This window comes from Oryctolagus cuniculus, chromosome 1 (assembly GCF_964237555.1).
Source record: "Oryctolagus cuniculus chromosome 1, mOryCun1.1, whole genome shotgun sequence".
NCBI classification, from domain to species: domain Eukaryota; kingdom Metazoa; phylum Chordata; class Mammalia; order Lagomorpha; family Leporidae; genus Oryctolagus; species Oryctolagus cuniculus.
Window position 1 is genome coordinate 63589410 of NC_091432.1, and position 21973 is coordinate 63611382.

The 21973-nt window shown below is 52.1% G+C and overlaps 2 protein-coding genes across 27 annotated transcripts; one reads left to right on the forward strand and one right to left on the reverse strand.

Annotated features, from left to right (window-relative positions):
* The first annotated feature begins 884 nt into the window (after positions 1-884).
* TOMT (transmembrane O-methyltransferase) lies at positions 885-3268 on the forward strand. 2 transcript variants are annotated; one of them, XM_070074824.1, is made up of 3 exons: positions 885-1255; positions 2150-2346; positions 2814-3268. In XM_070074824.1, exons 1-3 carry the CDS (start codon positions 997-999, stop codon positions 3132-3134), a joined length of 777 nt encoding a protein of 258 aa, XP_069930925.1. In that variant the 5' UTR covers positions 885-996; the 3' UTR covers positions 3135-3268. The 2 variants fall into 2 exon arrangements, with proteins under 2 accessions (XP_069930925.1, XP_069930922.1); XM_070074821.1 differs by having other exon boundaries at positions 2150-2861.
* Positions 3269-3714: 446 nt separating this feature from the next.
* Positions 3715-7574, reverse strand: ANAPC15 (anaphase promoting complex subunit 15). Of its 25 annotated transcripts, none has more exons than XM_070074920.1 (7): positions 6754-6888; positions 6578-6663; positions 5521-5605; positions 5259-5388; positions 4687-4746; positions 4235-4372; positions 3715-4076 (listed from the first exon to the last, which is right to left on the reverse strand). In XM_070074920.1, exons 4-7 carry the CDS (start codon positions 5376-5378, stop codon positions 4029-4031), a joined length of 366 nt encoding a protein of 121 aa, XP_069931021.1. In that variant the 5' UTR covers positions 5379-5388; positions 5521-5605; positions 6578-6663; positions 6754-6888; the 3' UTR covers positions 3715-4028. The 25 variants fall into 25 exon arrangements, with proteins under 25 accessions (XP_069931021.1, XP_069930987.1, XP_069931000.1 ...); XM_070074886.1 differs by having other exon boundaries at positions 3715-4088; positions 4227-4372; positions 5551-5605; positions 6754-6859; XM_070074899.1 differs by having other exon boundaries at positions 3715-4088; positions 6754-6858.
* Positions 7575-21973: the final 14399 nt, after the last annotated feature.

The following is a 21973-nucleotide window of genomic DNA, read 5'->3' on the forward strand; positions in this document are numbered from 1 at the left end:
GCAGGCCCAGCTTTCTGCCTCCGGGCTCTCCCTCCCTGAGGACTCCCCCTCCTGTCCTGTGCTCTGGTCTTCCCTAAGCAGGAGCCTTCAGCCCAGGTAAGCAGGGCCCTTGAGTGTGGGTTCCAAGCACATCAGTTGAACCCAGCGTGTCCCTTGCCCATTCACACCCGCTCAGATATGTTCTTTTACTTTCATATTTAGTTCCCACCTCCACCAAGGAGGTCTGCTGAGAGGCCACGTGTGGAGGAAGGGGGCATGGGAGAGGGCAACCACTCCCCCAAAAGGGGTCCTGCAGAAGGGGACTGAGTGGGGGCAAAGTGTGCCGAGTGTGTGTACGGGCCTGTGGAGGGGCTTCTAAGAGAGCCGAGGCGAAGAGGGGGAAAAAGGGAGGGGAGACAGCACTGGAGAAGAAACGTACACTCAAGACTCCTCCTCGCACCAGGGAAGAGCAGGCACGATCCTGCAGTGGGAAAAGGACATCTCACTCCAGGGTCCTGTGCATGCTGGATTGCCTTGACTGGGGCAGAATGCAGTGACAGGGAAGTGTTGCTGTTTAGCTGCACAGTAATGGGACAGAGGCCAAGCTCAGGGCGGACAGAGTGAAGGCAGGATATCCCAGAGGGAGACTGGTGAGAGATCCGGAAGAAGAGGTGGCTTCAGGGATGAGGGGCCAGAGGTGGGGCTGGCAACGTGAAGATGGGACCAGGCGTCAAGACTGGAAAGGGGTGGTTTGGGGTTCGGAGCTGAACATGGGCAGCATGGAGTCCTGGAAGGTGCATGGGCCTGGCATCACAGTAACTGGGATTCAAATTCTAGTTCTGCTATGTGACTTAGGACAAAAACAACTCAGCCTGGAGACAGTGTGTCTTGGCCTTTCTGGTTTCTAAAATCCAAGAATAGTAATTGCTGTTAGTAAGGGCTGCACCGATGAGAAGCAAACAGGGGGTGTGAGTTTCCTTCACTGCCCCCCTTCATCCCAGGGCTCAGGTAGGGACCATGTCCCCTGCCATTGCACTGGCGTTCCTGCCACTGGTGGTGACGTTGCTGGTGAGGTACCGGCACTACTTCCGGCTACTGGTGCGTGCGGTCTTGCTGCGGAGCCTCCGAGACTGCCTGTCAGGGCTGCGGCTGGAGGAGCGGGCCTTCAGCTACGTGCTCACCCACGCCTTGCCCGGGGATCCCGGTCACATCCTTGCCACCCTGGACCACTGGAGCAGCCACTGCGAGTACCTGAGCCACATGGGGCCTGTCAAAGGTTAGTGTTTCCTAGCCTTCCACTCAGGAAGGACCCCAAGACGGTGAGGGAAGATCTGGGGCCTGTCGCTGCCTTACTGGGTGGGTGGGTGGGTGTCTAATTTGACAATGAGGGGCCTGGACTACATTTATTGCCATCAGGTATGGGCTAGCTGCTGCATGGAAGAGGAGGTAGCGGCCACAAACACTGGCCGTAAGGGGTCACAATACACCAGGGAGTAAGTGTCTCAGCACACAGCCAGGAGCTTTGTGATGACCCGTGTCCCCCCACCATGGAGGTGCCCACATCCCAGACCACCTGTCTGCCTGGATTTACCTCAGTGCCAACTCCCAGCACAAGTGCTTTTATTCTGACTCCAAGCTCAGAAAGATAGTATGGGGGGGAATGAAACTGAAAGTTCTAAACGAGGCCTCTCGGGAGCCTGCAAGATGGGGTATGGTTTTCTCGCCAGATGGGAAGTTTCTGCAAGGGCCCTCCTGGAGGCCGCAACATTTGAACTAAGCCTAAGCTAGAAGGACTGGCTTTGACTTGGCCAGGCTGTGGGGAAGGGCAGAGCATAAGGGAGTCAGCCAGCATGGCTGCTGGGGCACAGCTGTTCCAGATGGCTGTGATACAGGCTGCAGGTGGCAAGTGCTGCGAATCGAAGCTGAAGCTGGAGGATCCCAAGTCCAATCCCAAAGGCCTTTAGAATAACAAGTGCCAGGGAGTGACAGGGTCAGATTTGCTGGAAAGATTCGGATTAGATCGCAGGCAGCAGAGGGAACCAGTGGGGCTGCTGGGGCTACGGCCTGAGAAAGATGAGACCCTAGCTGGTTGTGGGCTGCAGTGAGGCAGGTAGGCGCAGGAGATCTCTTTCCATCAGGAGACTTCTGCAACAGCCCTCTGCCCCCACAGGCCAGATCCTGATGCGGCTGGTGGAGGAGAAGGCCCCTGCTTGGGTGCTGGAGTTGGGCACCCACTGTGGATACTCCACCCTGCTTATTGCCCGTGCCCTGCCCCCTGGAGGTCGCCTTCTCACCGTGGAGCGGGACCCACGCACAGCAGCAGTGGCTGAAAAACTCATCCGCCTGGCTGGCTTCGATGAGCGCACGGTCAGCCTCCCCAACTCCCCGACCCTGACCTCTAGTTGGGCCTCCTTTGTTGGGGACTCCCATCCCCTGAGAAGGAAACAGCTCTGTTTAGGTCCTGTGAGCCTGAGGAGGATGTGTGAGCAATTTCCCTCCTGTCCCCAGTCATTTGCACATATTTTCTGCTGGTTAACAAAAGCAGAAGCTAAGAGGAAGGTCTGTGGAGCCCGGCAAATCTGGCTCCAAATTGTAGTCTGCCTCCTGTTCGCTGTGAGGCCTTGGGCAAAGCATGCACCCTCTGCAGCTCAGCCTCATCACAGGCAGAATGGAAATAACATGATCCCAACTTCTTGGGTTCTGAGGCCAGAGAAAATAAGAGAATATTTTTGGGGACACAGGCAGAGCCTGGTGTGAGGTAAGCCACATCCTGATGGGGTGTGGGGTACAGAAAAGCCACACCCACTCTCACTGCGATTTCCCCACCCCCGCAGGTGGAGCTCATCGTGGGCAGCTCAGAAGAGGTGATCCCGCACCTACGATCCCAGCACCAGCTGAGTCGGGCAGACCTGGTGCTCCTGGCACACCGGCCCCGGTGTTACCTGCGGGACTTGCAGCTGCTGGAGGCCCATGCCTTGCTGCCAGCTGGTGCCACTGTGTTGGCTGACCATGTGCTCTTCCCTGGTGCACCCCGCTTCCTGCAGTATGCCAAGAGCTGTGGCCGCTACCGCTGCCGCCTCCACCACACTGGTCTCCCAGACTTCCCAGCCATCAAGGACGGCATAGCCCAGCTCACCTACACTGGACCTGGCTGAGGTCCAGACCCAAGGGCTCTGACTGATGCCCCCCCCACCCCCTGCCACCCAAACACCTCATAATATCCCCTCTCCTCCCTGTTTGGGCCTGACACATGCTGGGGCTCAGGGGAGGGAAGGGTCCAGCCTCCACACAGGAATGTTGAGTTCTATCAGTCTGCTTGGTCCCACTGGTCACTCTCCTTCCAGAGACAGCCGTGGACCAACAGCAAGAGGCCTGAGCTCCCAACTCAGCGGTGTCACTGATTGGCTGGGTTCTGCTCTGAGACACGATCTGCTCTCTCAACCCTAAGGAAGTTGGCGGGAGGAGCTCCAGGGGCCTCCCCCTCTCCATCCCACGCCACCCTGGGTGAGATCAGAGGAGACGGCAGACAATGAGTCAGAGACACTAGAGGAATGGCTGGATGCAAGCTGGGCCAGAGGAAATGGCACAGGAGCCTGGGCCAGGGGCAGGGCCGCCCTGGCCTGTCCCCAACCCTGGCCCACCTGGCCTATTTATTTTTCCTGATTTCCCTTCGGCGCCCTCTCCCCACAGCCCAAGAGAAGATACTGGGCCCCACGAACAAACAGGGAATAGACATGAGGGGAAAAAAAATCAGTCCTGTGTCTTTATTAAAGAGGGTTAGATAGAGACCAGACCTGGTAGCCAAAGGGTAAAGTACTGGCCAAGAAGGTAGGGTGGGCTCAGGCCCTGGGGATTCAAGAGCAGACTCATGGCCTGGGAGAGCCAAGGAGACCAGGTCCGGGCAGCAGCTGAGGAAGTGCCCAGGATGAGCTCTCAGGCACTGGGCCATTAGCTGGTTCTGCAGGCTGGGGCCTTGGGGCTGGGCATTGGGGGTGCAAGGTAGGTTGGGTTGGCCTGGAATCTCCCTGAGGCCACCCTGCCTTGTCTACCTAGATCATCCACTGGTCCTGATCCTGTTCGTTGCCTTCCATGTCCACCTGGAGAGGAGGCTGGGTGTGGGTGGGGAGGAGCCTCAGCCAGCCTCAGCCCCAGATCGTGCCCCTGGCTGGATCCAGGGTTTCTGTACCCCTTGGCCATCAGTGAGGTCAGGGGTAGGGGCCCAGGAACAGAGGCCCTTCCCAACACACCTGCCTACCTCATTGACCTCTCCATCATCAGGTGACTCGTTGTAGTCATTCATCTCGTCCATGTCCTGCATGTCCTCATCATCCTCTGAGTCTTCTTCACTGTCCTCATCGTCTTCATCATCTTCTTCTTCCTCATCATCATAGTGCTGGGGGGTGGGGCAGGGGAGCACCTGTAGACCCTACAGGCCAGCCTGGACCCGTTCAAGAGCTGGCCCACTTGAAGCCGCTTTCTGGGGCCAGAATGACCCTCATACTCGCCAACATTACCCCTTTAAGGTTAGCACCTGTTTTGCAAAACCACAGTGCTAGGCCCAAGGCCCATCCCTCTAGTTCCCCTTTCTGTCTCCATCCAGAGCTGAGAATCACAACTGCTCTGGGTCAGAGGCAGGACATTCAGAATTAGAACAGAGCCTTGGTCCACCCCAGGCCCACTCAGGTCTCTCGTGCCGGGGCCACTCACCTCTGAGGCTGGCTTGCCGATAGGTACCAGATTGTTGTCTTTCTCTGCAATGCTTTGGAGCTGGAGGCCAGAGGGGCAGAGCAGGACCAGGGTGCAAGCAGGGCAGGTCAGAGGCATGGGACTGACCCACTCTGCCCCAGAAAAGACGTTCAAGTGTGGGGGAGAAGCTTCCTCCCGGTTCTCGGAAGATGCAGGCCTCTCCCTCCTGTCATCTGCCCCTTTTCTATGAGGTTGATCTGCTACTTCAGCACTCTGGGTCTTTCTTTCCTCCTATAACTATAGTGAGGGTGAACACGCCTCCTGCTAGGTCTGCAATAACTATCAAACGTGTTATTTCCTAAGCCTTAGGGAAGAGAGTTAGGGATGACTGTCAGGAGCCTGGGTTCCAATCTGGCCCAGAAGTCCCATGGTCCTCCCAACAATCAGGTTACCACAAAGACAAGAACCTTGGCCCCCTGGCTCCCAGCCTGACTATTCTCAGCTCAGGGCAAAAAGTTCCTGCAGGGAAGGTCTGCCTTGAGGCCCACTGAGGGGGTGGGGGGCTCTGACTGCTGGGCTAGATCCTCACTCACCCACGCCTGATGCTGCTGTTCCTGCTGCTGCAGCTCTGTCTCCTCCACACAGGGTCGATCCAGATTAAACCACAGTGTCTCAGTCACACGAGGGAAGAGGGAAGGGAACAAGGTGGACATGGCTCCTGGACTGAGGGAGAACGTCAGGTGAATGTCGTTTGTCTTGGCTTGATTCTTATTTGGGAGTAATTTGATTCAGGGATGGGGTGGTGTAGAAAGTAGCAAGGAAGGGCAGCTACTTTCCTCTAGGAATCAGACAGACCTGGGTTTCAGTCCTGGCTCCACCACTTACTAGCTGTTTGACCTTGGCCAAGTCACTTAACCTCTCTGGGCCTCAGTTTCCTCATCTGTAAAATGGGGATAGTAACAATTTTATCACCCTCAAAGTTACTGCGATAATCAAGTACTGCTATCTGTAGGCTGTTCAAGCAGGCAAGAGAATGGGCGCCAAGTGTAGAAACAGGAACCCAGAAGGCACCTTGGCATTATGAAATTATAGCAAACTAGCAGGGATTTACTGAAATAATCACCACTTCTGAGCATTCAAACCGAGAGTACATGCCACACCCACCCGGTTTCAGAAATTTAGGACACTAACCACTTCTGTCACTGACCACAGTCAAATTGGTGGGAGGGGGGAAGGAGGGAGCGTGGGTTACCCCGGGCAAGCAGGGTGCAGTAAGCTGTTCCACAAGGCATGGGTAAGTGAATAGGTAGACAGAAGACTGCATGGCTGAATACGTAAAAGAACAAGGAAAATCAGCTTTGATTACGTAGCTGACAAAGCTAACTGGGAATGCCCCAGAGAATCTTGAACTCAAACCTCTCCACAAACAAACGGGAAAACTGAGACCCAGTGGCAGGCAGAGACTGGCTTTAGGTCACACAGTGAGTCAGGGCTTAGAACGAACGCGCGGAGGGGGTCAGGCCAGACACCGAGGGAGAAGAGCAGGGGGAAAGGGTCGATGTGTAGTCCTGCTCTTGCCCTGATCTGATCGACCCAGGGCCAGCCGCCGCCCCTCCCTAGGCCTCAGCTCCCCAGCCCGTGTAGTAGGTACAGTCCACCCTCGCGCTCAGAACTGACAGGCCAGAGATTTTGGCCCCGAAAGCCCAACCCTCCACCGCGAAGCCACCGCCCCTTCTTTGCTTAAGATGATAATAACCGTAAGGTTGACCAACAGGAGGAAGGCGGGGGCGGGACTCGGACAGGAGTTTGCCCATATAGGGTTGCTAACCGAGAAAGGAGCGGGGTCTGGGTAGAGCCAATTAACTGAAAGAAATGTTGGGTGACAGGAAGTGACACCAATGAATGGACGGACCTGAGTAATGGGGTGGGGCTTAGCCTCGAGGAAGCGGCCAATGAGCTGGAGCTCTATAAGGGTAAAGGAGTCTGGACATGGAGCTCCTGAGGAAGAGGGTTAAAGAACTGAGTTTCTCGGGGGGAAGAAAGGAAGAACGGGCAAGGAGCCGGCCACAGCCTCGCTTCTGTACTTACCGCGCCGGGAAGCGGCAGCCGGCGGCGACCCGGAAGCGCTTCACCCCGCCTGAGCGGAAGGACCCGCCAGAATCCGGGACCCACCAAACGCATGCGTTCTTCGGCTCCTTTTGTTTCCCGCTACCGCCGTCGGCCGGATGTGACGTAGTACACACCTCAGTCACGTACTAGTTGGAGAAGGACACTTGCCGCGCCTACCTTTTGGCCCCGCCTCGAATCCCAGCCATTTGACCTCTCCAGGTTGGCCCCGCCCCAACGGCTGCTTTTAGTCCCGCCCCTCTGCCCCAGGCAATAATTGCTCGCGAACCCCTTGTTGAACAGCGGGCAGCAAGCTGTGTTCGTACGAAAGCTGGTTTGTCGTGGTGCGTCCCAGAGAATTTGATGTGCTTCTACCTCAAAATCGCGGGATGATTTGATTTCCCTCCTGCCCGTCCTTTCTCAGCCTCGGTTTCCTGCTTGAGTCCATTCATTCTTTTGTGTATCCCCGGTGTTCCAGGCTCTGCTAGAAGCTGGGGATGAATCTGCGAACATGCTCGCTTCCCCCAACGCCCTCGCAATCCGGTGGGCAAGCCATCGGCTCCAGACTAAAGTCTGTCTTAGGTCGCCTGCCCCATTCTGACACTGGAGATTATGTGCAGGTTTGAGAGATTAGTCAACCTCAAGCACAGCATTGTACCGCTGGGGAACGGCCCTTCTCAGGCCTGGGGCATGTCCCCTGCAGCCTCTCATCTCTAGCTCATCTGCTTATGCCTCCGTTCTATAGGCCTCAGGCTCAGCCTCCCTTTCAGCATCCTCATGCCTTCTTGCAAGAGGTCCTTCTAAGCCAGCTCCCACGGAGCTGCACCTCCTACCAGCCTCTTTCAGAGCCAGCAGTCATCCGCAGCTCCAGTGCTGTCCAGCCAATGCGTGACCTTTGGCAAAGTCCTTTTCCTCTGCCTAGACTCAGTTCCTTCTCTTTCCAGCCTTCCTGTGACCCTTTGCTAACGTGAAGATTTTCTGTTCAAGAGGTAATGTAGGCTGGGTCACTGTGGTGCAGGGAGTCTGCCACTGCCTGAGACACTTGCATCCTGTATCAGTGCCCGTCGGAGTCCCGGCTGCACCCCTTCCCATCCAGCTCCCTGCTAGTGTGCCTGGGAAGCACTGGATGATGGCCCAAGTACTCGTGTCAGACACCTGGATGTAGTTCCTGTCTCCTGGCTTCAGCCTGGTGGCCATTTTGAGGAGTGAAGCAGCAGATGGAAGATTTTCTCTCTCCCCTCTCTTTTTGTTCTCTGCCCTTCCCATTTTTCTTGCTATCATTTTGCCTTTTGAATTAGCAAATCTTTTAAGAAAGAGATAGTGTACTGTGTATATCAAATGTGATAGGAGTTTGTTAAAATATTTTTCATTAAATATTTAAAATGTGCCTCTTGGAAATATTCACCTTTTCAGTTTAGTCATTGATTCAGCAGATACCTACTGAGTGACTTGGTATATATCCATCACTATTTTAAGTAGTGGATATATAATACTGAACAAAAAAGTCCCTCTCTTCATCCAGTTGTCATTCCAATAAGAGATAAACAATAAGGAAGATAGATAAAGTAGTTTTAAGATTGTGGTAAAGGGGGCAAGCGTTGTGGCATAACAAGTTAAGCCACCATCTTCAATGCCAGCATCCCATATGGGCGCCAGTTCAAGTCCTGGCGGCTCCACTTCCAATCCAGCCCCCTGCTAATGTGTCTGGGAAAGCAGCAGAGGATAGCCCATGTGCTTGGGCCTCCCATGAGTGTAGGAGCACCAGATGAAGCTCCTGGATCCTGGTTTCTGCCAGTTGTGGCCATTCGGAGTATGAACCAATGGATGGAAGATCTCGATATCTCTCTCTCCCTCTCCCTCTCCCTCTCCCTCTCCCTCCTTCTCCCTCTCCCCTTCCCCCTCCCCCTCCCTCTCCCTCTCCCTCTCTAACTCTGCCTTTCAAATAAATAAGTCTTAAAGTAAATACTGAGGAAAAATTATTTAAATCAAGAAAAGTGGCAAGAAGACATTGGTGGGGGAGCTGTTTTATCTTAGATGTGGGGAAATAGTCACTGCAAAGATGGAGTAAAGATCCGAAGAAAGACGAGAGGGGGAGAAAGGGAGCCTTCTGATAATTGGGGAAGAGCATTTCATGGAGGGAGAACAACAGGTCAAAGGGCCTAGAGCGGCTAGCATAGTGTCTTTTAGGGAGAGAGTAGATGAGGACAGAGAGGTAGCACAAGGCCAGGAGATACTTCCCTGCGGGTCGCAGTAAGGGCTTTGGCTTTACTCTGCTGGGGAACCAGTAAAAGGTGGTGAGCAGAGGATCCACACAATGTGATTTCTGTTTAACAGAGCTATTGGCTGTTCTGTGAAGGACGGGCCCTGGGCTTCAATGGTAGAGGCAGGCAGACCAGTTGGAGCCAGTTATAATAATCTAGAGGTGGTGAATGAGAAGTGGTCGAGTTTTGAATGTATTTAGAAGGTAGAGGCCGGCGCCGCGGCTCACTAGGCTAATCCTCCGCCTAGCGGCGCCGGCACACCGGGTTCTAGTCCCGGTCGGGGCGCCGGATTCTATCCCGGTTGCCCCTCTTCCAGGCCAGCCCTCTGCTGTGGCCCAGGAAGGCAGTGGAGGATGGCCCAAGGGCTTGGGCCCTGCACCCCATGGGAGACCAGGATAAGTACCTGGCTCCTGGCTTCGGATCAGCACCGTGCGCCGGCCGCAGTGCGCCAGCTGCGGCGGCCATTGGAGGGTGAACCAACGGCAAAGGAAGACCTTTCTCTCTGTCTCTCTCTCTCACTGTCCACTCTGCCTGTCAAAAAAAAAAAAAAAAGAAAAAAAAAAAAAGAAAATTGAGAAGGTAGAGAAAAGGTTTACTCACAGATCTGATGTAGGGTGTCGGAGGATGGAAGGAGCCAAGGTTTCTGGCCCGCACAACTGAAAAATGGGTGTGGCCATTTTTTGAGGTGGGAAAGATGGGGGCGATGGTTTTGGGGAATGTTATCAGATGCTAGGTTGTGGGTGTGTTGAGTTTGAGATGCCTGTTACAGTAGAGGCGTTGAGAGGGCAGGAAAGCATTTGGTTCCGCAAGTCAAGGGAGCATCTTAGGCTAGGTGTATCATTTTGGGACTCACCAGCACATAGATGATGTTTGAACTGGATGAGATCACAAAGGGAATCAGTATAGATGGAAAATTGTTTTCTCCAATATTAAGAATTTGAGGAAACTAGAAGCAGCAAGCTAGATAGAGAAAGAAGACCAAAAGGGATAAATAGAAAGCCAGGTAAAGAGTGTATCCCTGGGACCAGCGCTGCAGCATAGGTTAAGCCTCTGCCTGAAGTGCCTACATCCTATATGGCACCGGTTCATGTCCTAGCTGTTCCATTTCTGATCCAGCTCCTTGCTATGGCCTGGGAAAGCAGTGGAAGATGGCCCAGGTGCTTGGGCCCCTGTACCCGCATGAGTGACCCGGAAGAAACTCCTGGTTTCTAGCTTCAGATTGGCCCCATTGCGGCCGTTTGGGGAGTGAACCAGCAGATGGAACGCATCTTTCTCTGTCTCTCCCTCTCTCTGCCTCTCAAATAAATCTTTTAAAAAATAAATGAAAGTTAAAGAAAAAAGAAAAGGTGTCTAGAAGGAGAAAGTGATCTACTACAGCCTACCTCTGTACAAAATTGTGTTCCTGTTCACTTTAGCACCAGTCCGTACACTTCTTGAAGACAGAGACTGAATGGGTTCCATGTTCCCAGGATCCCATATCTGCTCCTATTGTCATTTTTCTCTCCCATCAGTCTCTGCTTCCTTTTCTTGCTGAATCCCTACCTCAGGCAACCTTCCTGACATCTCTGGTCTCATGGAAAATTCCTCGATAACTTAGAATTTCTTCTAAGTTATTTCTTTCTAACTTAGAAATTCTTCTAAGGTCCTTAGCCAGGTCCAACAAGTCATGATTACTGGTTTTCTGGTAACGTTTGTTGATTTTCCAACAGAGTGCCAGGCACCTTGATAGGTCCTGGGACAGAAAGATGAAGCAGAAGCCATCCCCATTCCTGAGAAAAATGCGGTCTAGTGAGTACCAGAATTACGGAAGAGGGTGGTGTTAGAACCAGTGTGTGCAGAGCATTTTATGAGAACACAGAGGAGGGAGAGGTGAATGGGTTGGACAAATTAAATTTACACTTTTGTTCCAGAGAAGGAAACTTGTGAGTGGGCCTTGAGAGATGAGTAGGAGTTAAGCCCACCAGTAGGCAAGTGGGAGAAGGGAGTCCATGAAGAGAGGGGTCACAATCAAGGGCGTGGCACTGCAAGCAGAGTATGTGCTTGGAGAACAGTGAGAATCCATCGGGTAGGGATGTTGGGAAGGAGGGGAGATGAGAGAATATGAAAGGGTCCAGTTGGGGAAAGGCTTTGGTGGCACTGACATGGGATGTCATGGGATGGGAGTCAAACATCCTGGCTAGCGCCCTGGCCCTGAGGGCTGACTTGTTCGGGACCCCAGGTAGAAGCTTCACATCCCCATGCTTGCATCTTCTCTAACATGGTGTCCTAACCATGTCTCCAACCCTGGTTTGAGTCCCCAGAAGAGATTTCCCAGGCCTGGCCCTTTCTGTTCTGAGATTTTACCTGCTCCTTCTTTGTGTTTTCCACAAACCAGGGCCTGGGATCTAAAACCAGGGGAAGGATGGAAATTTCCCAACAGTCAAAAATAAATCGAAAGCCTGCAGGCTGGAAGTGGAAACCTATGACGCTGTGCTTACACTACTCCAGGATCCAGGAAGGGCCAGAGCTGAACGGCGTGAATTCAGTGCCAGTGAGCTGCTCACTCATTCCTTCCACAGGCCTTGAGGAGCGTGACTGGCCCTGGTAGGGGACAGAGGAGAGGGTCACCGCCATCATCTTGCAGACATACGCTCATTACTTCCTCTTATCTTCACCCCAGCCCTGAAAATCCTGCCCTCAAGTGGCAGATGAGGAACCTGAGGCTCAAAAAAAAGTAGTGGCCCATCGGAGCTGAAGCTGAGACTTCGGAATGTCAAATTTGCCCTCACTCTGAAAGCTTTCTTATGGGCCAGTCTGTATGTGAAGGGGACCCACGGAGAAGTCAAATCTGAGTCCTTATCATTGGGAAGTCCCCCATCTGATGGGGAAGGCATAAAGCAAATCATTAGGCCCTGGAGGACAGGTGTTTCTGTGACTCAACTCCACTTCCCCAGTCTGTTGTGTGGTGCCTGGTGAAGTAGCCGCTCGGTAGATGTTTGTGTCGTACGAATTTATTTCCTTCTGCCTGAGAGGATTGACCGTGCTGATGTTCATTAGTTCATGCGATGAATGCTATGTTGGTGACAGACCCTGGAAAGAGAGGAGGGGGAGCATTGAGAAGCGAGGGCAGCACGTGGGATGGCTGGGGAGGAGGGGGGCCTTGCCGGAGGAGGAGTAGTCAGGAAAGAACATTCTGGGTAAGAGGGGGCAGCACGTGCAAAAGCACAGGGGCCTGAAAGGGTGTCGTGTGCCCAGCACAGGACTGAGGGCCCACCGTGTAGCCATCTCGGCGATGAACAACATGAGAAAATAGGACCAGGAGACAGCGCCCTGCCCCCGAAGGACAGCACCCCTCCTTGCAGGAGGACCAGGAGGTGCTGAGAAAGGCTCCTTTGAGTAGCAGAGGCTGCTGGGCTTTGAAGGATGATTCAGAGTTAGAGAGTCAGCCAGGAGGAAGGAAGAGGACTTTCAGTAGGAGGGGACTCTCTGGGGTCTGCGTGTGTGTGTGTGTGTGTGTGTGTGCAGGGGACGCTGCAGGGAGCTGGCAGGCACCTCCAGGCAGCTTGGGCACTAACATTCCTCCTATCTCGGGATCATGACACCTTGTTCATCTTCTGTCTTTGGGGCCTCTCCGGACCTGACTGTGTGTGTAGGATGGCTAGACGAATTAGAAGGGATCTCTGTGGATTCTCCTCCAGTGCCCTATGACACCAGCCCAGGAGGCGGCCTCCAGCCGGGCCCCTACTTGCTCGGTGGAGTAATGGTCAATTTTGAGTCAGCTCGACTGGATTGAGGGATGCCTGGAGGACTGGTAAATCATTACTGCTGGGTGTGTTTGTGAGGCTGCTTCCGGAGGACTGGTGTGTGAGTCAGTGGCCTGAGTGGGGAAGATCTGCCCTCATCCAATCAGCTGAGGATCCAGACAGAGCAGGAAAGCGGAAGAAGGGGGAAAATGTGTCTCTCTGGCTCCCCCGCCCTCTCTCCCTGGCTCTTCCTGCTGCGTGTCCTCTGCTGCTTGCTGCCCTTGGATGGTAGGCCCGGGTTGCAGCTTTCTATTCTGGGGCTTGCACCAGCAGCCGGCCAGGGGCTCCCAGGCTTCTAGCTTCTGGGATGGGGTCGTGTGGACTGGCTTCCTCGGCTCTTCAGCTTGCAGATGGCCGTGGTGGGCTTTTTCCACCTCTGCAATCATGTAAGCCAGTCTGTAAATCCCCTCTATGGGTTCTGTTTCCCTGGAGAACCCTGATCATGCACACATGGGTTTGCATATATTTGCTTACCACAGCCAAGGGCTCCTCACTCTGGCCGTGGCAAAAATAGAAAGTCAGAGAGGCTATTTGTGCTGGAGGCAGAGACTGAAGAGACACAAACAACATGCAAATCCTCACCATCACACCAGAGTGATAGGCGGAATAAAGCCCCCACCACCACCACCACCGACGAACGATACCTGTATTGCTGATCCCAGAGCCTGTGAATATGTGATCGTACATGGAAAGGGACTTCGCAGATATGATTACGGGTTAGGACCTTGACACAGGGAGACTAGCCTGATTGTCCGAGTGGGCCCCTTCTGTTTACACAGCTCCTTAAAGTCAGGGGACCTGGGACTGGCATGGTGGCACAGCAGGTTAAGCTGCCAGTTGCAATGCCAGCATTCCATTTCAGAGTGCCAGTTCAAATCCCAGCTATTCTGCTTCTGATCCAGCACCCTACTAATGTACCTGGGAAAGCAGTGGAAGATGGTTCAAGTACTAGGGCCCCTGCCACCCATGTGGGAGACTGAACCCAGCCTCAACCATTGCAACTGTTTGGGAAGTGAACCAGTAGATGGAAGATATTTCTCTCTCCCCTCTCTCTCTCCCAGTCTCAGCCTTTGCCTCTCTTGCTCTCTGTAACTCTGTCTTTCAAATAAATGATTAAATAGATCTTTTTCTTTTAAGAGAATCTTTTCCAGCTAAGGTTAGATAGTAAGATGTTATAAAAAAAAGGGGGGATGCCACATTTCTGGTTTGAAGATGGGAGAAGGGGCCTTGAGTCCAGGAATGCAGATGGGCTCTAGAAGCTGGAGAAGGCAAGGAAACTGATTCTCCCTGGGATCCCCCAAGGAGGAACAGAAACCTGCCGACACCTTGATTTAAGTGCGCTGAGGCTCAGGGTTTGTACTTGTAGCCTACAGAACTGAGAGATGATAAAATTGCATTGTTTTAAAGCCAATTGAAAAGTATTACATGGGCATACACATCTATACTCATGCCCAGACACTGAGTCACACCGTCATACATGCTCGGGCAGACACAGCTGGGAGACCCAGAGGCACGGCAGCCTCCAAACAGAGGCTGGAGAGAAACAAAGCTTCAAGGGTATGCTGGGGGTGGGGTCCAGTGGGGAAGCCTTCTCCTTGGTGGTTGTGAAGAAAGCACAGATCAAAGACCTCACCCTCTGGCCACACTTTCAGTCTTTATATCACACTTTCTTAAAAACATTTTCATTTAGTAATTTTCTAGAAGATTTATTTTATTTATTTGAGAAGTAGAGTTACAGACAGAGAGAAGCAGAGTGAAAGGCCTTCCATCCACTGGGTCACTCCTCAAATGGCTACAACTGGAGCTTAGCCAATCCAAAGCCAGGAGCCAGGAGCCAGGAGCTTCTTCTGGGTCTCCCACGTGGGTGTAGGGGCCTAAGGACTTGGGCTACCTTCTACTGCTTTCCCAGGCCATAGCAGAGAGCTGGATCGGAAGAGGAGCAGCTGGGTCTAGAACCGGTGCCCATATGGGATGCCAGTGCCACAGGCAGTGGCTTTACCCACTATACCACAGTGCCAGCCTCCATTTATTAATTTTTAAAATTTATTTGAAAGGCAGAGACAGAGACAGAGAGAAATCTTCCATCTGTTGGTTTACTCTCCAAATCCCTGCAACAGCCAGGACTGGGCCAAGCTGAAAGCTCCATCTGGGTCTCCCACGAAGATGGCAGGGACCAAAGTATTCACCTGCCAACTGCTAGGGTGTGTACTAGGAGGAAGCTGGAATCAGGAGCAGAGCCAAGACTCAGATCCAGACACTCTAATACAGAATGAGGGCATATCAAGTGACATATTAACTGCTAAGCCAAACACCCACCCCTATATCATACTTTCAGCAGCTTTTGTTCCAACATTTATGCTAAATACTATCGAGTATATGTGCAACATGGACAAACCCATGAAGATAGTGTGACAAATGAAATAAGCAATCATAAAAAGACAAATATTTCCCCATTTCACTATACACTTGAAATGACTAAAATGGTAAATTTTATGTAGTATATATTTATATGAGAGGGTCTTCAAAAATTTCATGGAAAGTGTATGCTATGAAAAAACTAGGAGCAGGCATTTTGGTACAGCAGGTTAATCTGCTGCTTGGGATGCCCACATCCCACCTGGGAGTGCCAGTTCAAATCCTGGCTACTTGGCTTGTGATTCAGCTCCCTATGAATGTGTCTGAGAAGCACTCAGATGACCCAAATACCCAAGTACCTGCCACCCAGGTGGGAGAACGGATGTAGTAGTTGGCTCCTGGCTTTGGCATGACCCAGTCTCAGCTATTGCAGCCATTGGGGAATGAATCAGCAGATGAAAGCTCGCTCTCTCTCGCTCTCTCTCTCTCTCTCTGTCACTCTGTCTTTCAAATAAATTTTTAAATTTAAAAAAAGCATAGATTTCAGAATTTTTGTAAAAATTTATTTTATTTTACTTGAAAGGCACAGTTAGAGAGACGTGTCACCACTATCTACTTGAAATGCTGACCATCTCTCCTGAGCAGTTACCATTTCTAGTAGCTTACACATGACTATAGAGTGATCTCCCAGGATGGGGTCTGGTACAATAGTTAAGCCTTCTTTTGGGATACCTGGGAGGCAACGGCCAACGTTACAGGCCCTGGTGGAGTTCCAGTTCAAGGCAGTAAATGCACAGCAGAACAAAACCATTGCAGATGCTCTCCATGTCCGTAGGGGGCCTTCATGCAATTCCCAGTACACAATTTCCAGAATTGTGAGAGTGGGGAAAAGGACAGGGCTCTGAGAGTGCCCCCAGAGGCCAGGTGAACAATGCCAGTCCTGCCCCAAGCGAAGGTTCTCAGACCCCAGAAGTGTCAGTCACACTTTTCCAGCCCTCCTGAGCAGGAAGAAGTGATGGAGAGTGTTAACAGTCAGGGTGCAGGAGAGCAAGGTTGCCCAGTGAGATGTATGCGGATACAGATGGCAATTCCACAGGAGCCCTCCTCACCAAAGAGCCCAGAGAGGGCTGTGATGGAGAGGGACAGGTAAAGCAGGGAGATGAGACCCAAGGTCAGCCACCGTCTCAAATTTGGAACCACAGCTTCAATGGCCAAGCCAGAAGCCCAGAGAATCCTAAACCACAGAGGCAGACACCAAGGCAGTCTGTCCACCAGCCAAGAAGCCGTTGGCTCCCCTTGCTGAGCGGGGCAGGGCTCAGCAAATGCTGGTCACCATCCCTGCCAAAATCCAGTCATCCAGGAAGAAGGAATATGAAATTCTGGCAATTAGAAGTGAACAGAAGATTAGAGCCCAGGATGGGCATTTGGCCAGCTGGTCAAGGCACATATTCAGACTCCAGCACCTCACATCAGAGTGCCTGGGTTCATATTGCCTCTGGCTCCTCGCTCCAGCTCCCTGCCAATGTGGATTCTGGGGGACAGCAAAGTGGTGGGTCAAGTGCTTGAGTCCCTGCTGCCCACGTGGGAGACTTGGACTGAGTTCCCAGCTCCCGGCTTCAACTGGACCCAGCCCTGGCTGTTGTATGTATTTTGGGAGTGAATTGGAAGATGGGAGCACACACTCTCTCTGCCTCTCCTTCTCTCTCTGTGTAACTTTGACTTTCAAATAAATAATTAAAAAATAAATCTTTAAAAAAAAACTTGTGGCTGGTGCCGCAGCTCAGTGGGCTAATCCTCCGCCTGCAGCGCCAGCACACTGGGTTCTAATCCCGGTCGGGGCACCGGACTCTGTCCGGTTGCTCCTCTTCCAGTCCAGCTCTCTGCTGTGGCCCGGGAGGGCAGTAGAGGATGGCCCAAGTGCTTGGGCCCTGCACCTGCATGGGAGACCAGGAGGGGCACCTGGCTCCTGGCTTCGGATCAGCGCGGTGCACCAGCTGCAGCGGCCACTGGGGGGTGAACCAATGGAAAAGGAAGACCTTTCTCTCTGTCTCTCTCTCTCTCTCTCTCTCTCTCTCTCTCACTGTCCACTCTGCCTGTCAAAAATAAAAAAAAATAAAAAAAACCTTGAGCAGAACACTCAGAAGGGTAAAGGTGTTACCGGAGAAGGCAGGGTCCTTGTCTTCGTGCAAGAAAGACAGGCATGAGACAGAGAAAGCAAATAGCAAGGTTTATTAGGGTAGGAACATCTGTAAGAACGGATGGGCACCTCTCCAGACAGAACCTGAGCGAGAGTGCCCAGTCGCTCAGACTGGGGGAGAGTGGGGTTACATGGTTGAGTGGAGAGAGTACACTTGGCCGGGCCAGGTGGGCGGCTCAGCATAGAGGCAGAAGACTGAGTGCACAATCTGGTTGAGGCCGGGAGTTTTTAAGGGGATGGGTCTTGCCTCCCCACCTCTGCTCCTCCCGGAAGAAGGGACTTCTTGGATGTAAATAGAAAAATTCCTATCTGAGTTTTCCCCCTGAAGTTATCAGACAGGGGGAAGCCTGGTTGGTGACGCCCCAGTTAGAGGAAGGATGGGCAGGACCCCCTGGAGGATCAGGATCTGGAGAAGGATATTTGAAATGCAGATACTGGGCTGCACCTGGAAGGTTATCAGGCAGAAGCGGCAGGGACACCCTCCTGATAGGTTATCAGGTAGAAGAGGCAGGGCAGTATGCAAATACTGGACTGCCACTGGAAAGTTTTTGGGATGACTTTGAGATGCGGATGCTGGACCTACAAGTCAACTCTTTAGACCTTTGTTACACACACACAAGCTCATATCTGACTTCCTACCTTACAAAGGCAGTGTGCATATGGTAACTATTCAGTTTTGTAGCTGGTTGGATCTGAAGATTTGTGTGATGAGTACCCGGTTTTGCCTTGGAGTCTTGGTTTAGCAAGAGTCATCTGCAAAGTGGTTATAGTGGGTAACAAGCCAATTTTTTTTTCTCAGAGTCTTAAAAGAGGCAATACCCCCTGTTAGGGGGTGACAATAGACAATAGCTATTGCTGTATGACAAAACACCCTGCAATTTTGTGTTTCTCATTGTTGCTGGAATGGATATTAAAATAAGCGTATGAACGTATGATGAGGGTATCTGTACATCTCCAAGTGTCTTCCCACAAGACACTGGGACATTTCCCACTAAGGGAAAACTAGTTATTAAATGGTAAAGAAGCCACCATAACCAAATGGTCACCAACCATGAGACAAAGCAACATCATGAATCCCTTGATCTGACACACTGAGAAAGAGACACAATGCTCTGAGCTTCTTGCCAAAAACGCACAAGCTCAAATTATGAGAAAATACCAGACAAACCCAAATTGAGGGCCAGTCTACAAAAACAACTTACCAGCAATTTTTCAAAACTGGCAAGGACATCAAAGGTGAAAGCCTGAGGAGCCATCACGGACTGGAGGAGACTAGGGAGACATGACAGCTACGTTCAATCTGGAATCGTGCTTTGGCCCCTGGGCCAGGAAAGGACGTCGGTGGAAGAACTGGTGTGAATGGAATGAAGTTTGTAGATCAGTTCATAGCATTACTTTAGTGTTATTTTTTATTGGGCTTTGGATATGGAAGATGCTAACATTTGGGTAAATTGAATGGAAAGCATACAGAAACTCTCTTCACTACTTTTGCAACTTATTTATAAGTCTAAAATTATTTCAGAATAGAACATTCACATAACAAAAACCAGGAAGGGTGGTCAAGAGGGGTGGCGGCTCCTTCCAAGCTCACAGAGCAAGCAAGTGGCAGCGCCTAGTTTTGAAGCACTGTCGAGGGAGGCTCCAGGCCCAGGGAAGGGCTCCCTTCACCCCCTCCTTCCCCTCATTCCTTGGCTCAGCTGCTCTGGGGCATACGCAGGGTAGGGAGAGCAGATCTGTGCTTGGGCGGGGGATAGGAATCCAGGCCGAGAGACCTAGGGTTGCTGTCTCGTACACGGCTGTCGGCGGCTCCCCAGCAGGAACGGATGGACATGGCCTAGCAGATGACACAGCTGCTGCTTCTGGCCTTGCTGAATGCCACGTGGGGTTCCCAGTGCAGGACTCCATGGGCCAGGACAGATTTTTCTCTGTGTGCGTGGACACCAAGCACCACTAGACAAAGCCAGACTCTGAGGACAGGTTGCAATGACCATGTGAGGCTGGAATGGGGCCCGGGGCAGGTAAGGGGCTGACCCTGACAGGGGAGAAGTTGGGGGATGGAAAGATCAGCCATGGGGTGTGAGGGAGGCAGGAGAGGGGTTGGGGAATCTAGCAAATCTCCAGCAGTGGAGGGACTGTATGTCTTGTCCCCACTATGAGCCAGGTGCTTTCCTCATACCATGGCGGGGAACGTACTCCAGGAGCACGTGGTGCCCTCTACCTATGCAAATGAGGAAGCAGGCTCCGAAGGACACATGGGAACTGAGGAGAGGAATCAGTGTGCTTTTCCCTGCCTTAATTGGAGCTCAAGGACAAGGTAGAAGAGAAGATAGATCCCCCATGGCCATGATGCAGCAAAAGCACACACACAGGCCAGGTCCCCACCCTGTGAGCTCTTGAACAGGAAGAAAAAAATCAGATATGCTGGGGAGATTTCCCAGTAAAGGGGCCATTGACCTTGGCTTTGGCTGATAAGTAAGAGTTTTCCTGGAAAACAAAGCAGGAAAGAGCAGTCGGCAGAGGACAACCTGTGCACAGGTGGGAGGATGATGGCACAGGAAGTGGCAGGTCCACTGTGGCCAGAGCCAAGGATGCTGCTGCCATCCAGAAGGGGAGGTGGGGCCAAGGCCTCCACTGCATAGGGAAGGCCCCTGAAACAGCTTGGGGAATCTGAGCTTGAACTTGGACTCCAGGCTCAGGAGAGACCAAGCCTTTACTTCTTTCCGGCCCCCTTTTCTGTTCCCCGTCAGGTTTCACACTGCTGACTGTTCCCAGGGAAAGACTGAGGCATGGACAGACTCTAGGGGCTTAAAGTATAGACAGGGAAGCCCAGAAACCCCATGATGCCTGGGTCCTTTTTTTTTTTTTTTTAAGATTTATTTATTATTTATTTGAAAATCAGAGTTACACCGAGAGAGAAGGAGAGGCAAAGAGAGAGAGAGACAGAGAGCTCTTCCATCCGCTGGTTCACGCCCCAGATGGCCGCAATGGCGGGAGCTGCGCAGATCTGAAGCCAGAAGCCAGGAGCTTCCGGGTCCCCCACATGGGTGCAGGGGCCCACGGACTTGGGCCATCTTTTACTGCTTTCCCAGGTCACAGCAGGGAGCTGAATCAGAAGTGGAGCAGCCAGGACTTGAACTGGCACCCACATGGGATGCTGGCACTACAGGCAGCGGCTTTACCCACTATACCACAGCACCAGCCCCAGGACATCTGGGTCTTATTCAACATGTCCTTTGCTTTTTTTCCTTTATTGTGGTAGAAGACATATTACATAAAATTTACCATATGAGCCCTTTGAGATTGTACAGTTCAGTGACATTAAGTAGATTTATCTTGTACAACTATCACCAACCACTCCCTTTACTTTTTCTTTTATTGTGCTAAAATGTGCCTTACATAAAACTTCCCATTTTAATCATTTTTAAAAGGTTATTTATTTATTTGAAAGGCAGAGAGAGAGAAAGAGAGAGCTCTTCCATCTGCTGGTTCACTCCCCAGATGGCTGCAATAGCCAGGAATGGGACAGACCTAAGCAAGGAGCCAGGAACTCCATCTTGGTCTCCTACATGGGTGGCAGGGGCCCAAGAACTTGTCCATCATCTGCTGCCTCCCAGGGGCCATGAGCAGGGAGCTGCATCAGAGGGTGAATAGCTGGGACTCGAACTGGCACTCTAAGAGCCCTCTGGTGCACCTCCCCTTTGCCAAGAAGTGGCGCAGGCACACACCTCTGAGACACACAAGAGCACAGTTCTGATTGCCATCTTTGTTGAGCCAATTTCCATTATGTTCATTAACTCTTTCAAGGGCCCCTGGCTGCTCAGTCAAGCAGGAAGTGGCATGGATTTTGCCTGGCGACTGAGAGTTGGGCTATCCCAGGAAAAGCATAAGCCGAGTCACCCAAGCCTAGAAGCACGTTCTGGGGAAGGTGCGTTGGGCCTGGACTGGGATGTTGGAGAAGCCTAGATTTGGTTCCACTCCTTTGGATTCATTTACATTTTCCCTGAGTGTCCAGACCTGTCACATCTCCCCTGTCACTTGACCCTGGGTGTTAATTCATTCCAGAGATTATAAGTAATTGGGTTGGGGTCAGCACTGTGGTGTAACGGGTTAAAGCCCTGGCCTGAAGCGCCAGCATCCCATATGGGCGCCAATTCTAATCCCAGCTGCTCCTCTTCCCATCCAGCTCTCTGCTATGGCCTGGGAAAGCAGTAGAAGATAGCCCAAGTCCTTGGGCCCCTGCACCTGCATGGGAGACCCAGAGGAAGCTCCTGGCTTCAGATCAGCTCAGCTCCGGCCGTTGCTGCCATCTGGGGAGTGAACCAGTGGATGGAAGACCTCTCTGTCTCTCTCTCTGTGTAACTCTGACTTTCAAATAAATAAATAAATAAATCTTTAAAAAAAAGATACATCTTTCTAAAAAATTAAAAAGGAAAAAAGAAAAGATGTCTCTTGGGGAGCCCATATGCTGTATCAGAGTGCCTGGATAGTCCCCGCTCTTCTGCTTCTGCTTCCTTCGGCTTCCTGCTGATCCACACTGTGGGAGGCAGCAGGTGGTGGCTCAAGTGCTTAGGTCACTGCTGTCCACACAGGAGACTCAGACTAACTTG

Bases quoted from the DNA above. Each gene is read 5' to 3' on its own strand.
- TOMT (XM_070074821.1), top strand. From the start codon at position 997: ATGTCCCCTGCCATTGCACTGGCGTTCCTGCCACTGGTGGTGACGTTG. The intron at 1,256-2,149 runs GTTAGTGTTTCC...CTGCCCCCACAG, and splicing joins CCACATGGGGCCTGTCAAAG to GCCAGATCCTGATGCGGCTG.
- ANAPC15 (XM_051822683.2), bottom strand. From the start codon at position 5,378: ATGTCCACCTTGTTCCCTTCCCTCTTCCCTCGTGTGACTGAGACACTG. The intron at 4,747-5,258 runs GTGAGTGAGGAT...TCTGGCCTCCAG, and splicing joins AACAGCAGCATCAGGCGTGG to CTCCAAAGCATTGCAGAGAA. The intron at 4,373-4,686 runs GTGAGTGGCCCC...CCCACCCCCCAG, and splicing joins TCGGCAAGCCAGCCTCAGAG to CACTATGATGATGAGGAAGA.